The 13,101-nt window shown below is 54.6% G+C and overlaps 1 protein-coding gene and 1 long non-coding RNA gene across 2 annotated transcripts; one reads left to right on the top strand and one right to left on the bottom strand.

Annotated features, from left to right (window-relative positions):
• The first annotated feature begins 7,734 nt into the window (after window positions 1-7,734).
• VAMP2 (vesicle associated membrane protein 2) lies at window positions 7,735-10,338 on the top strand. Its single transcript, XM_032319988.1, has 5 exons — window positions 7,735-7,881; window positions 8,379-8,499; window positions 8,976-9,134; window positions 9,239-9,290; window positions 9,875-10,338. Coding segments are annotated over exons 1-5 (351 nt in total). The 5' UTR covers window positions 7,735-7,879; the 3' UTR covers window positions 9,892-10,338.
• Window positions 10,339-10,389: 51 nt separating this feature from the next.
• LOC116577148 lies at window positions 10,390-13,083 on the bottom strand. Its single transcript, XR_004280423.1, has 2 exons — window positions 12,282-13,083; window positions 10,390-11,967 (listed from the first exon to the last, which is right to left on the bottom strand). It is a non-coding gene; the product is annotated as an uncharacterized LOC116577148 (long non-coding RNA).
• Window positions 13,084-13,101: the final 18 nt, after the last annotated feature.

The following is a 13,101-nucleotide window of genomic DNA, read 5'->3' as shown; positions in this document are numbered from 1 at the left end:
AAAAGTCACAAAATTGTTCAAATCTCCTGTATAACCTTCACCCAGATCCTCCAAACATGAGCATCTCACGTGGCCACGTCATGATTAGGGAAACCAGGAAATGAGTGTTCATGCCATGCTATGAACTCATCCACAGCTCTGACTGGAATAGCTTTCCTCCTAATTCTTCTTTTCTGCCTCAGCCTCTAAATCAGGATTACACATCACATTCAATTGTCACTCTTAGGCTTTTCCAACCTGAGACGGTCCCTCCGTTCCTCCTTTTTCTGCGTTTCACCATCTTGTCGCATTTGGAGAGTCCTGGTGAGTGGTTTTGCAGAATGTCTCTCCATTCGAATTTTTTTTTAAAGATTTAATTTATTTATTCGACAGACAGAGATCACAAGTAGGCAGAGAGGCAGGCAGGGAGAGGGGGAAGCAGGCTCCCCGCTGAGCAGAGAGCCCAATGAGGGGCTCAATCCGAGGACCCTGAGACCATGACCTGAGCGGAAGGTAGAGGCCCAACCCACTGAGCCACCCAGGGGCCCCTTTCCATCTGAATTTGTGCAGTGTTTTCTCATCGTTAGATCGAGGGTGTGCATCTGTGGCAAGAAGACCACAGCAGTAAATAGTTTGGAGTGAAGAGGACATTGCTGGGTGTGAAAACAAAACACAGAAGTCCGAAAAGAAAAGCCTGATGCATTTAAATATGTATTAAAAAGGTAAAAAGCATGCATGGTAAAAAAAAAATCATAAGCGAAAGCTAACATAAATGACAATCTAGGGAAAATAGAATTCATACTGTAGAGAAAGGGCTAACCCTAAAACACAGAAGTCTACAAATCTGTAAGAAATATACCAGTAGTCCAATAATAAAGGACAGAAAAATCATATGGATCTTTTTTTACAGGAGAGGAAATACAAAGATCTCTCAAATACATGAAAAGATGCCTAGGCTTATTCACCATAGGAGAAATACAAATCATGTTTAACTTAACTTGTAATGCCCAAATAATGTCATTAAAGAGTTGAAGAGGGCGTGGATTTAGGGAAAACAGGACTCACCTCTTTGTTGGTGGGAGTAAAAGTGGGTGACACACAGAGCCCAATTTGGCAATAGCCACAAAAATCAAAAACTGGGAAGCAGGCTCCTCACTGAGCAGAGCCCAATGTGGGCTAATCCCAGGGCCGTGGGGCTTGAACCCAGGACCCTGGGATCATGACCTGAGCTGAAGTCAGAGGCTTTACCCACTGAGCTACCCAGGCACTCTTGACCCAAGACTTTCACAACTAGGAGCTAGCTCTGCCTTTTTGCACGTAGGTGTGATGTGAACATGATTATTCTTCACAGCTTTGCTTGAGTTTGCAAATTATGTCTGTCACCAGGAGATTGGTGAAATTATATTACAGTGTAATACTCGGTGGCCAGGAAAGAAAGACTCTCGAAGAGGGGTCCTTTCCCTCCCCGGCTCAGTGGGAGGATCCTGGGACTCTCGATCTCAGGGTCATGACTTGGAGACCCACATGGGGTGCAGAGTTTACTTAAATAAAAAACTTAAAAAAATAAAAAAACAATCTCCATGGGTTAAGTGACAAAAAGACCCTGTGGCATGGTTCCTATAGTTTGCCTCCATCCGTGTAAAAAGAGGAAACCATGCGCAGTGCCCATGTCTGGAAGGAGGCCCGAGGTAACTGGGAAGACTGGTGTTGAGGGAGATTTTCTCCAGGGGCTTTTGTGTACTTTGCAGACTCTTGAGGCACACACACTATTTAAAAAGACAAAACTATAACATTTTTATAAAGAATGGGAGCCTACAGCTGCTCATGTTCCCTGTTTGGAAATCAAGCTAAGTTAGAGTCCAGCAAAGCTTAGCAAGGAGAAATAGATTTCCGATGACATCAGGGGAATGCCTGTTTCCTGCTATTTCCAGTCAGCCTGCAGCGAGAGAGCCCTCACATTCTCCTTCTTGGTTGAAATCAGTTTGAGCTGTGTTGGCAAGTGTCTTGACTGTAACTTCCATGAAAGACTGCAATGTCTTGGGTGGTTGTGCCTCCGCCCCCGTCAGCTTTACTGAGGTCTAACTGACAAACACACTGCGTTTTGATGATCTTTCTTGGGTATTACTGAGGCTCCTGGTGTCAGCACAGGAGAATGAAAGAGGGCTCGTTTGACCAATGAGGAACATGAGGCCCAAAGAAAGGCCATTAACTTGATGCAAACGGAGAGCTGGGGCAGAACCCAAGTCTGGCCATCAGGCCAACTCCATTGACTCATTCAGTTGTCATTGAGGGGCGCCTGGCAAGCTCAGTCCATAGAGCATCCAAAGCTTGATCTGGGGGATGGGAGTTCGAGCCCCATGTTGGGTGTGAAATTACTTAAAAAAAAAAAAGCCACAGGCCTTCATTCAGCATCTTCTACCTGCCAGGCTCTGGACATGGTGTATGAGATGGAGGGGAGATTAGCATGTGGCCCCTTCAGTCTGGAGCCCCCTATACCTCCCAGCAAACACAGGAGGAACCTGTAAACCCCAGTGAGTCTCTAATGAGTAGAGGGTTGCATAGTCAGGATTTGGGACCAGGAAACGTCCCAGGTCCAGAAGACTGTGATCTGCTTACCCACACCGTGCTCTGGCACCTGGCTTTCCCACCATGCAAACCCACATGGCTCTGCTGGGACAGGAGCTGCCCAGCCCAAACGGGGCTGTCCTCATGGGAACCGTGGGCACATAGGCCCTGCCTGAACCCATTCACCCCAAACAGGTGCCTAGGCACTACCCATTTGCAATCCGTTTGCCTGCTGTGCTGGATCGGCTTTTACAACACCCCGCGCTGAAACTGTAGTTCCTTGTCGTTCATTATTCATTCACTGACCTTGTTTCTGGCACTGTGCTTGGCACTGGGGCAGGGAGATCGGGTTAAAAAGGTACCACCTTATGTATATATATATGTTTTATACAAATGGCTCTTTTCTTTCGTTGTCAGAGAAAGAGCACAAGCAGGGGGAGGAGGCATACCGAAGCAGGACTCGATCCCAGGACCCTGGGATCAGCACCTAGCTGAAGGCACACACTTAACTGACTGAGCCACCCAGGTGCCCTTATACAAACAACAACAACAGCACACAAACACACAAACAAAACTCTTTAAAGGGGTATTCTATATGTGAAAGAAACTTAAAGATTCCATCAAGGCATTTCTCTGAGCTCAGTTTCCCCAAATGTAAGGTCAAGACAGGACCGCCCCCACAGGACTGTTCTGAGTTGGTTGATCCTGGGGACTATTTACAGCAGCCTTCCTAAGAGCACTGTTAAGAGCTTCCTAAGAGCAAAAGAATTGGAAACAACCTAAAAGCCAGTGCTGAAGCAGTAAATAGTGGTGCGCTTTCTGGCTAAATAAGGAAGACCATCCACGAACATTTGCCTTCCCTCCCTTCCAGAACGGAAGTAACAAGAGAGGAGTCAAAGACTGATAGGTACATCGACAAGGACCAAGAGACCAGAGAGATAGCAGAGGACAGGAGATTTCAGCAGCGGCTGAAGGCAGATTGCAGGGCAAGCAAGGACAGGGGGAGTCTAGACGTGACATCCGGAGATTCTGAAGGTCACCGGATTCCTGTCAAGGCCTGGCTGAACCTTGGTGGGGGGACAGTGGTGGCTGAGATCCCAGATTCAAATTGTTGAAACCTTTCGAGCTCCCTCCCTTCTCCCCTCTGGGTCGCACATACCATCCCCCACATCCTGATTTTCAGGGAGGCTTTGGACTTGGGGATAGCAGGAGCAGTAGACCGGAGGCTTGAGGCTACAAGCAGGAGCCCCCATCTGGCTCCAGTTTCTCGCCCCTCCACACACGGAGAGGGTGGGAAGGGAGAATGCAGGATAGGCTTCTCTCAGAAAACTGAACAGCCCCGAGAAAGCCTGCCACCTATCAACATTTCCGAATCCCAGTTAAAAGGCATCCACCGTCCTGCAGGGAAAGCCAAGGGTCAATAAATCCTCCCCCACCACACACACACACACACACACACACCTTCCAATCAGCCTCTTGGTGGCTCCTTATTAAAGCCAAGGACCAGCAGACATTTGAGGGAGGCCCGCAAAATGAGAAAGAGAATCCTCCCATATGTTAAAAAAGCAAAAAACAAACAACCAAAAAAACCCACATCGCAAACCAAAAAAAAACCCACCCAAAACTGGAAGGGGGTCACCTGGGTGCTCAGCCAGTTAAGCATCCAACTCTTGGTTTTAGCTCAGGTCATGATCTCATGGTCCTGAGATTGAGCCCCGGGTTGGGACCACTCCCTAAGATTCTGACTCTCTCTCCCCACGCCCGCTCATATTCTCTGTGTCTCAAAAACAGTAAAAATAAAAACGAAATGGAAAATACAGAGATAGTTACAGGTTGGGGGGGAGGGCACAAGAAAAAATAAACCCTGTAATTGGAAAGCTAAAAAAAAAAAAGGAAGGGGCTTAATGCATATAGTCTGTGCGTGTTTGTGTTTTTATTTTTTTTTTTTTTTAAGATTTTATTTATTTGACAGAGATCACAAGTAGGCAGAGAGGCAGGCAGAGAGATGAGGAAGCAGGCTCTCCACTGAGCAGAAAGCCCAAGGCCAATGCTGAAGGCAAAGGCTTAACCCACTGAGCCACCCAGGTGCCCCTGATTTATTATTTTGCAAGGAGAATAAAGTCACATTAGTGTGTAATTAAATGGAACGCATCTAAATCCATGTGAAGCCCCTAGCTCAAGATAAGCTCCTGGGGGGGCGCCTGGGTGGCTCAGTGGATTAAGCCGCTGCCTTCGGCTTAGGTCATGATCTCAGTGTCCTGGGATCGAGCCCCATATCGAGCCCCACATCGGGCTCTTTGCTCAGCGGGGAGCCTGCTTCTCTCTCTCTCTCTCTCTTTCTCTGCCTGCCTCTCTGCCTACTTGTGATCTCTCTCTCTGTCAAATAAATAAATAAAATCTTTAAAAAAAAAAAAAAAAGATAGGATCCTGGGAGTTTCCTTTCCCTGCAGGAGTCCAGGGCTGGACAGGCAGCCCCCATGCCCTCCAGAACTGGTGGGGAGACGGGGAGTGCTCAGCGAGAGGTCACAGAGGTCACAGGCTTGATAGCTGATTGGGACAGAGGTGGGGAGAGCCCCTGGGTCCCTGTTCCTGGCAGCATTGCCAAGGGCACTCTCCTACTCCTAATTAAAAGGCCTTGTCCTTACTAGCACTGAGGGACACACAAGGTTTCTGAAATTAATTACCATGTGGTGAGGTTTTGACTCATGGAACAAGTTCATGAGTCAGCGTGGGAATGACCCACCCCCAGTCCCATCCTAATATCTAAGTCCGGTGTCCTTAGAAGAGGAAGACAGGAGAGAAGACATTCACTAAAGTTCTTCTCCTGGCCGCCTGTCAGTCACCAGAGGTGCTTGTTGGAAATGAACTAGGACCCCGCCCACATCTTTTCCATGAGCCTTGGCAGTGGGACCCAGAGATTTGGCCTCCGAACCCCAAAGCAGGCAAATGCGGAAGCCACTGTCTCAGTCTGCAAAGATAATGCTCTATTTTTCTTTACTTCAACTTCTATTTTGGGTCTTCATTCTACTGCTTGCAGAAAACATTCCCTTATCCATTTCCAGGTGAACTCCGTCATCCCACGCCATCTCCTTCTCCTGACTCCACCATTGATCTAAATTTGAGGAGTCCCTTAGCACCGTGACTTAAGGGGGTTGGCAGGGAGAGTCCTCCCTTGATATAAATCCTCCCAGGTCCCCATGTCAATGGATCAGACATGGCCTCATTTCTACCCTCCTGCTGCTGCCTCAGGACCCAAGAGCCCTTTGCCAGCTTTCCAAGTCACACTCCATGGCCTTGACTCCCCAGGTGTATTCTGGGTTCTGTCCCTCCCATGTTCTCTGGACTTGGCCATTGGGGGAAATGAAGCTCACTCTGAAAACAAGGTCTAACATCTTGGCTGGCTCTCCTCGAGCTTCTCTCCAGCTAGTGCAGGGAGGGTAGCAGGGGCCAGTGGGGGTGGGACGTCTGCCTGTTTGTAACTCCTTCCCCATCATAGACCCAGACACTGCAGCTTTTGAACCTAAAAGCGTGGAATTTGGCATCTTTGTTCTCTGGCTAGAAAACAGAGTAGCCTCAGGGCCAAAAAACAAAAGCTAGCACCCTACAGTGCCATCTGGGCCCCCAGGCAAGCCCGCTCTTTTCTCCCTTTTCACAGAGGCTGAGCCAGTGCAGAAGTGGCTCCTCCTTGGAGGGGGAGGGAGCTGAGACTCTATCTTAGATCTGCTGAGTCCCCACACCCGACACAAGCTCCGTGTTCACTCACCTCCCCCAGACAGCTGGGAAATGACACCTCTGGTGACAGAGCCAGTCCTCCATGCTTCTGCCAGGAGGAGGTGGGGCGCTGCATAAGGCAGGCTCTCACACCAGAGGCCCTGGGAAGCCTGGGTGGGGGAGGGAAGAAGCTGGCTCTTCTTTGTCTCAGACACCAAGGCCACCCGTCTTCCTCTGCTCCCCTTCCGGGAATGCACTGAGCACCCCTGGGCTGGGACAAGATGCCTCCTCTAACACACGCCCTCCTTCCCTTTTGAGATTTATCCTGCTCCACCCCACAAGATAGGCAGCTCATCTGGTCCCATCTTCTCTCTGAAGGGCCAGGCCTGCTGGGGACCTGTGTGTACCGCTGCTGCTTAGAGGATCTAAAGAGAGACCAGAGGGGATGAAGGGGACAAGTATAATCACCTCCTACCATGTTCTAGATCAAGCCACTTAACATATAGGTAGCACCTACAAATATAACATAGGTGGGGTCCCAGAGATAGGACAAGAACTTGCCAAGGTCACACCTAGGAGGCTAACCCACATGTACAGTAGTACCTTGCACCTGGGTACTGCAGGGCAGCCCTTGCCTCCCGTCGCCCCCTAAAGAAAAACAACAAACAGAAAACCCCCAAAACCCCTTATTGTTGCAGCCTGGGATCAGAGGCTGAGAGCCCTCCTTCTGCTGCCCGGCAGGGGACCCAGCTCTAGGGCAGAGCTGGGATTTGGCTGGTCTGTGGCCACCATGGGAAGCAGCCCCACGGGACAGCCTCGTGTCCTCGTCCCTAGGCCTTAACCTTGCCCTATCTCAGTCAAGCAACCCCGGTCTGAGCCCCAGTTGTGAGGGACGAGAGGCAACTTGCACGCTTTGCGGTGATTTGCTTGGGGTGGGGGCGGGGAGGGGTAGAGCCCGCCTCTTCTCCTTTCACACCCCGCTCCTCAGCAGCCCGGTGCCCCAGGCCTCGGCTGAGCCCTGCACCCGCGGGGCGGGCCGAGGGCACCAGCTCCCGCCGCTCCGTCCACCTCAAAAGCAGGGTCTCAGCTACCCGCATTGCCCCGGCGACCTGCACTTGCCCCTTCCCACGCCCCCTCCACCCCCCCGCAGCCCATTGCAGACGCAGAAGCAGGTCGCCGGCCTTGGGGCCCTTGCGGAGGATGTGGGGTGCGGACTGTTTTACGGGTTTCGCGGGTGCGGGAGGACGTGGCCTCGGCCTCTGGGGCGCCGTCCGGGCCAGGGGGGGCAGAGGTGCGCCTGAGAGGCTGCGGCCCGACAGGGCAGGTCGGCGGAGGGTGCGGGGAGCCGCAGCGCCGGGGCTCCCGGCTCACGCAGCTGCGGCAGGAGCTGGGGCCCCTGGTCCGCCGCGCGGCCGGCCGCACCCCGCCCCCACCGCCCTGCTCCCGACGCACCGCCCGCCGCGCCCCGCCCCCGCCCGCAGTGCCCGGATGTGGGTGACGTGCGGCCGCCATCTTCCCGTCCCGGGCAGCCAGCGCCAGTCGGAGCCAGCGCGAGCCGCCGCCGTCGCCGCCGCCGCCGCCGCCGCCGCCGCAGCTGCCGAGTCGCCCGCCCGCCGACCCCGCCATGTGAGTCGGCCGTCCGCACCCGCACCGGGTCTGCCTGCCCCGGCCGCCGCCCTCTGGAGCCGGTCCGGGGAGCGGCGGGGGTTCGGTCGGCGCCCCGAGGCCAGGCCGGCGCCCGTGACTGCGCGCGGGCAGCTGGAGAGCGCCGCGTCCCCGGGCTGGCGGCGCGGGCGGTGGCCGCGGGAGGGAGCGGGCCCCGCGTCCGCCCGTCCCGGCCCCGCCGCCGCCTGTCATTTCGGGTCGACCCCAGACCTTGTCTTTGAGGTCGCCCTTATTTGACGGGCGGGGAAACTGAGGCCCGGGGGGGGGAGGGGGCCCGACTCAAGGTCACGCAGCTAAGCGGCGGCGGGGCCGGACGGAGTCCAGGGCTCCCATCGGGTGGCCTTCCTGCGGCGAAGGAGAAAGGGAGGGACGGATGGATGGACAGGAGGATGGGCGGAGCCCTGGCCGCGGGGCCGGTGGCTCCAGGCCTCGGGTCTTAATCCGTCCCTGCCCCTCAGGTCGGCTACCGCTGCCACCGCCCCCCCTGCCGCCCCGGCTGGGGAGGGGGGCCCCCCTGCGCCCCCTCCAAACCTCACCAGTAACAGGAGACTGCAGCAGACCCAGGCCCAGGTGGATGAGGTGAGTGCGGGGCGGGGGACGGGGGTTGTCCAAGGAAGGAGGAAGGACCCTGAGGGTTGGCAAACCGGTCGGGGGCCCACCGTGGGTTGGAGGTGATGAGTTTATGAGTTTGGGGACAAAGACATACCCTGCCCCTTCCCTGTTAAGCTTGCATTCCGAGCGGCCCTGGGGTGTTCGTCAGCCTTGATTGCCTGGGGCGCTTCAGTCCCAGCAGGTGTGGTCTGGTGATGGACAGGTTGCTTGAGGCTCAGTACATAGAGGGTGCTGCTCTGACATCCGAGATGTCTGGCTGTCAGCATGCCCCTGATGTGTGCTCCTTGCATGTCCCCAGGTGTGCTAGGCATGTTCTCTGTGTGTCCTTGGCATGTTAGCCTGGCAGCATCGGGGTGCATGTTCCCTCTGTGGGTGCTTGGTTGAGGAGTGCCCTCATTGCGGTGGCCTTGGCACACCCCCTGCCTCGTGGGCCCCTCCTCCAGGTGGTGGACATCATGAGGGTGAACGTGGACAAGGTCCTGGAGCGGGACCAGAAGCTGTCAGAGCTGGACGACCGTGCAGATGCACTCCAGGCAGGGGCCTCCCAGTTTGAAACCAGTGCAGCCAAGCTCAAGCGCAAATACTGGTGGAAAAACCTCAAGGTAAGGGTGGGAGCACCCAGGAGGGCTGGTGTAAGAACTAACTGAGGGGCGACCGGGAGTGTCACGGTCTGTGTCACTGACCCCCTCCCCCCTCTCGCCCCCAGATGATGATCATCTTGGGAGTGATTTGCGCCATCATCCTCATCATCATCATCGGTGAGTAGGGCAGGACTGGCTAGGGCCCTTCCTCTGGAGAGGTTTCCCCTTCTAGGTTTTGAAGGTCATTAACCTAGTTTTTACTACTCAGCAAAAAGCATATAGAGCTGCCAGTGCAGCTCTGATTCATCTAGAGCCCCAAACCTTGCTGCTGTTTAGCTTGCACTTTGCCTGGTTCTAGGCAGTTTCTTTTAAGGTTTTTGGAAACAGCAAAGCTGGTGGATCCCTACTGCTCCTTTGAGGATCCTTTTTGGGCCTAAACCTAGTCTGGGAACCCTGGAATTGGGGATTGGGGGAGCAGGCAAGGGCCAGGGGCTTGAGACATGGCTAGGAAGTCAAATACCCTACTGTTTGAGAACTTTTGGGCCCAGAGAGCCTAGAGGATGAGGAGTCTGTGGCCCCAAGGCCATACCATGGAGTTGTAGAGATCTTGGAACCTACCAGTCCAGACCCTTGCTTTCCAGATGGAGAACCTAAGGCTGAGAGGGCTGGGGGGTGGGGAGGCTGGGAGCAGGGCCAGGCCTGACACACTGCTTTCTCTCTCTTCCTCCCCCCCCTTCTTCCTTCTCTTTCCCTCTCTACAGTTTACTTCAGCTCTTAAACCCCTGAGGAGCCTGCCCTGCCCAGAGAAGGGCCTCTCCCCACCTCTCCCCCCCATCCCCAGCCGCTCCTTCACCTCTCAGCCATATCTTCCAGCTCCCCTCCCCTGGATCCATGTGTGTGTGTCCCCGTGTGTGTGCCCCCCCCCCTGTAAATAGCCAGCTGTTATTTATACATATATAATATTATATATATTTGGTCTGTTTGTAGTTTTATTACTAGAAGATTTTTCCGGTTGTCCTTAACTCCCCTCCCTGAGGTTCCCATCTCTTCTCTTTTCCTCTTTCCCCTTCCCTCTCTTCCTGACCAGCCCTGAATCCCTTCATTTGCATCTGCTATGCAATAGTTCCTCTTCCTCTCCTCCTTCCCCTGGATTTAGCTGATCCCTTCCTCTCCCCCTGGCCTTCCCTGTACCTCCACTCCCTACAAAACAAAAAAACAACAACAAAAAAAAACAAAAAGCAACTGTCCAGGACTCCCAAGGTGCATCTTCTTTGTGTCTTTGGGAGGCCCTGAGACTGGCCCCACTTGGTCCTAAGAATCCCAAGGTCTTCTGGGAGCTTCCAGCATGTTAATTAGCATTCATTTACATACTGACATCCCTTTTGGTTCCTTCTCTTTCGTTCCATCGTTCTTCATTCTTTCCACCCATGTTTCTTCTTTTTTACTGAGGAGTTAGTCCCCATGGTCCTTGTATCAGTCTTTCATTTGCATGACATTACTTGCAGGTGGTGGGAGCCTGGGATTTTGGAGAGCCAGCCTCTCCTGGCCCCCAGAATCACCCCCTCCTAGCCCCTTTAGTCTGGTTTGCCTCCCTACCCCCATTTTCCAGACCTTTTGTCCCCTCCTCCTCCTCTCCCCAGCTGGTGTGTAAGTGTCTTGGAGTTCAGTGTGTCATGATGGACCAATAGTTTGCCACTTGGAGTCTCTCCCCACATTCCTGCTCCCCAGTTTTCATGTGGGGCACTCAACCGACATTCCCATGGGGTCTCCCTCCCTCCCATCCACCTGATCTGCCTCCTCCTCCTCCCACCAGGAGTGTTTGGGGGTGGGCCACAATCTGACTCTTTTGGGAGAGCTGGCTGTCAGTGTGTGGGGGTCATCACTGCCTCGGGGAGGAGTGGGGCAGGGCAGAGAATCCCCCCAATTCCTGCCTGAAATCTGGCCCTACCCTTGCTGGGGTTTGGATCGAAACTCCCCTCCCCAGTTTGGGGGGGGGGGGTGTTGCTCCCATCACTGCCCAGCTCCTCTGACTGCCCCCCTGAATTCAGGGTGGGGGTACTAGTCACTGCCAATGTGTGTATGGGACTTGCTGGAAGATGGGGATTCTCGCCCCTCTCCAGGGCAGTTGAGCCCCAGGAGTTGTTTCCTCCTTAGGTGAAGTGATAGAGGAAGGGTCTAATGTCTTTTTAAATGGCACAATTTTAGGGGTCTGAGGGTCCAGTCCCTTAACCTGCTGGAGGGGACCCCCCCAAACTCACTCTTCCCTACACACTCAAGGTTTCTGTGTGGAGGGGGAGCAGGGAGATCTAAGCTGTGGTGTGAAAGGGTAGGGAGAGATGCTGGGGGTGGGGGTGCTGTGTTCTAGACCCCCCATATTATCCCAGTGTCCCCTGCCCCCCCTTCCCTCCCCCCATGCCCCCAATTCTGTGACGCATCCAGATTGTGAAAATGTACAATAAATGTGTAATGAGTAACCAGCTGGTGTGTGTTCTAAGACCTTTTCTTAACCAGTGGGAAGGGTGAACCAGGAAAGTTGAGAAGATAATTTGGAATTGACAGAGCTTTGCTGGAGGGCCTGACCTTGGGCAGAGCTAAATGTGATTCCCAAAGTGGCCACGGGTGGGCGCCAGGCGCTGATGCGAGGAACCGTTCTTGATTCCTGTGTCAGCCTGGTGAACCCTGCGGCTTGGGCCTGTAGGCAAGCTCCTGTCTTTGTTGGATCCCTCTACAGCGCTTGATTTAATTCCCAGATGCTCCGCAGTCGCTCCCGTGGTCTTTTACTCCCAGCCTGAAGTAGATGGCCGACTTCTGCGAGACGTCTTTTCCCCGAGGTTCCTCTGACAGTGCCAGCATCCTGAAGGGGTTAATAAATAGGGCATATGGGCTCAGGGACAGCCGGCCGTAGGCTGGCCTGCTAGCCTGCACCCTCTTGTGGGACTGGTGACTCTAGACCCCTTGCTGAGCTCCCGTGGCCCCCTAGCAAATGGACCCCAGGGGCTGCAGCAGCGGGTGGAGTGCTGGATGGGCTCTGGAACCCCGACTTCCCTGACTGCGGCGTGAGGGCAGCCTACTTAGGTGTTTCCCAACTGCCAGGGATGCTTCTACAAAAGGGGCCCAGGTGATTCTCGCAGTTAGACACGCCGTCCTCATAATAATGCCCGCATTTACCGAGGGCTCACTCCGCTGCTCGCGGGGCTCCTTCATCTACCGAGGGTTCGCGAGCGTCCTCGGACCCGTCCTTTATCGTGTCAGGGGCCTGGGTTTAAATCTTGGCTCCGTACGGACTGGAGTGTTAATCCAGACAGATTATGTAACCTCTGGAGCCCAGAGTCCTCTGTGAGGCGGAGCTGTAGTGAGACGGCCTCGGGGCTTGGTCCAGAGAACGACCCGAGGTAGCCGTCGCCATCTCCATTGCCATCATAATCGCGCGGCGCTGAAATCCGAAGACCGCTCCACCGTTAGGCCGGCCGCTTGCAGCTTCGCGGGGCTTTAGGGACCCAGGGCTGGAGACTGAGCGCGGGCGGGGTGGGGGCGCTCTGGTCACGCCCAGGACAGCTCACCCGGGTCTCGGCACAAAGCTCCCCCGACCAACGCCACCGCCGCTCACAACTGCGCCTGCGTGCGGGTCACACTCGCTGCGCCTGCGTGGACTCCGCAGTCTCTGGTAAAGAGTGTCGTCAAGGAAAATCCCCAGCTTCCAGGTAAACAAGCTGCCGCGTGAGGCCGCCGGCACGTGTCCTCTACAGCTCCGAGACCTACCAGCCTATAAGAAACTTTAGAGGGATGGTTGGCATTTACGTCCCGGATCCGGGCAGGTCGGAGGCCCGCGCCACAGCCAATAAGAACCTCCAAAGTGGATGGGGGCGTGACTTTCGTCCAGACTCCCAATCAACGCGCCGGGGCGGTCCCTCTCGCACGTGGAGCTGTCACTGCGGGTGGACAGACTGACCAATGAGAAGAAGACGGTGGCGGCCCGCGCCAATGGCTG

Source organism: Mustela erminea, chromosome 18 (assembly GCF_009829155.1).
Source record: "Mustela erminea isolate mMusErm1 chromosome 18, mMusErm1.Pri, whole genome shotgun sequence".
Taxonomy (NCBI): Eukaryota; Metazoa; Chordata; class Mammalia; order Carnivora; family Mustelidae; genus Mustela; species Mustela erminea.
The sequence above is the reverse complement of the archived record's forward strand: the minus strand, read 5'-3'. Positions and strand labels throughout refer to the sequence as shown.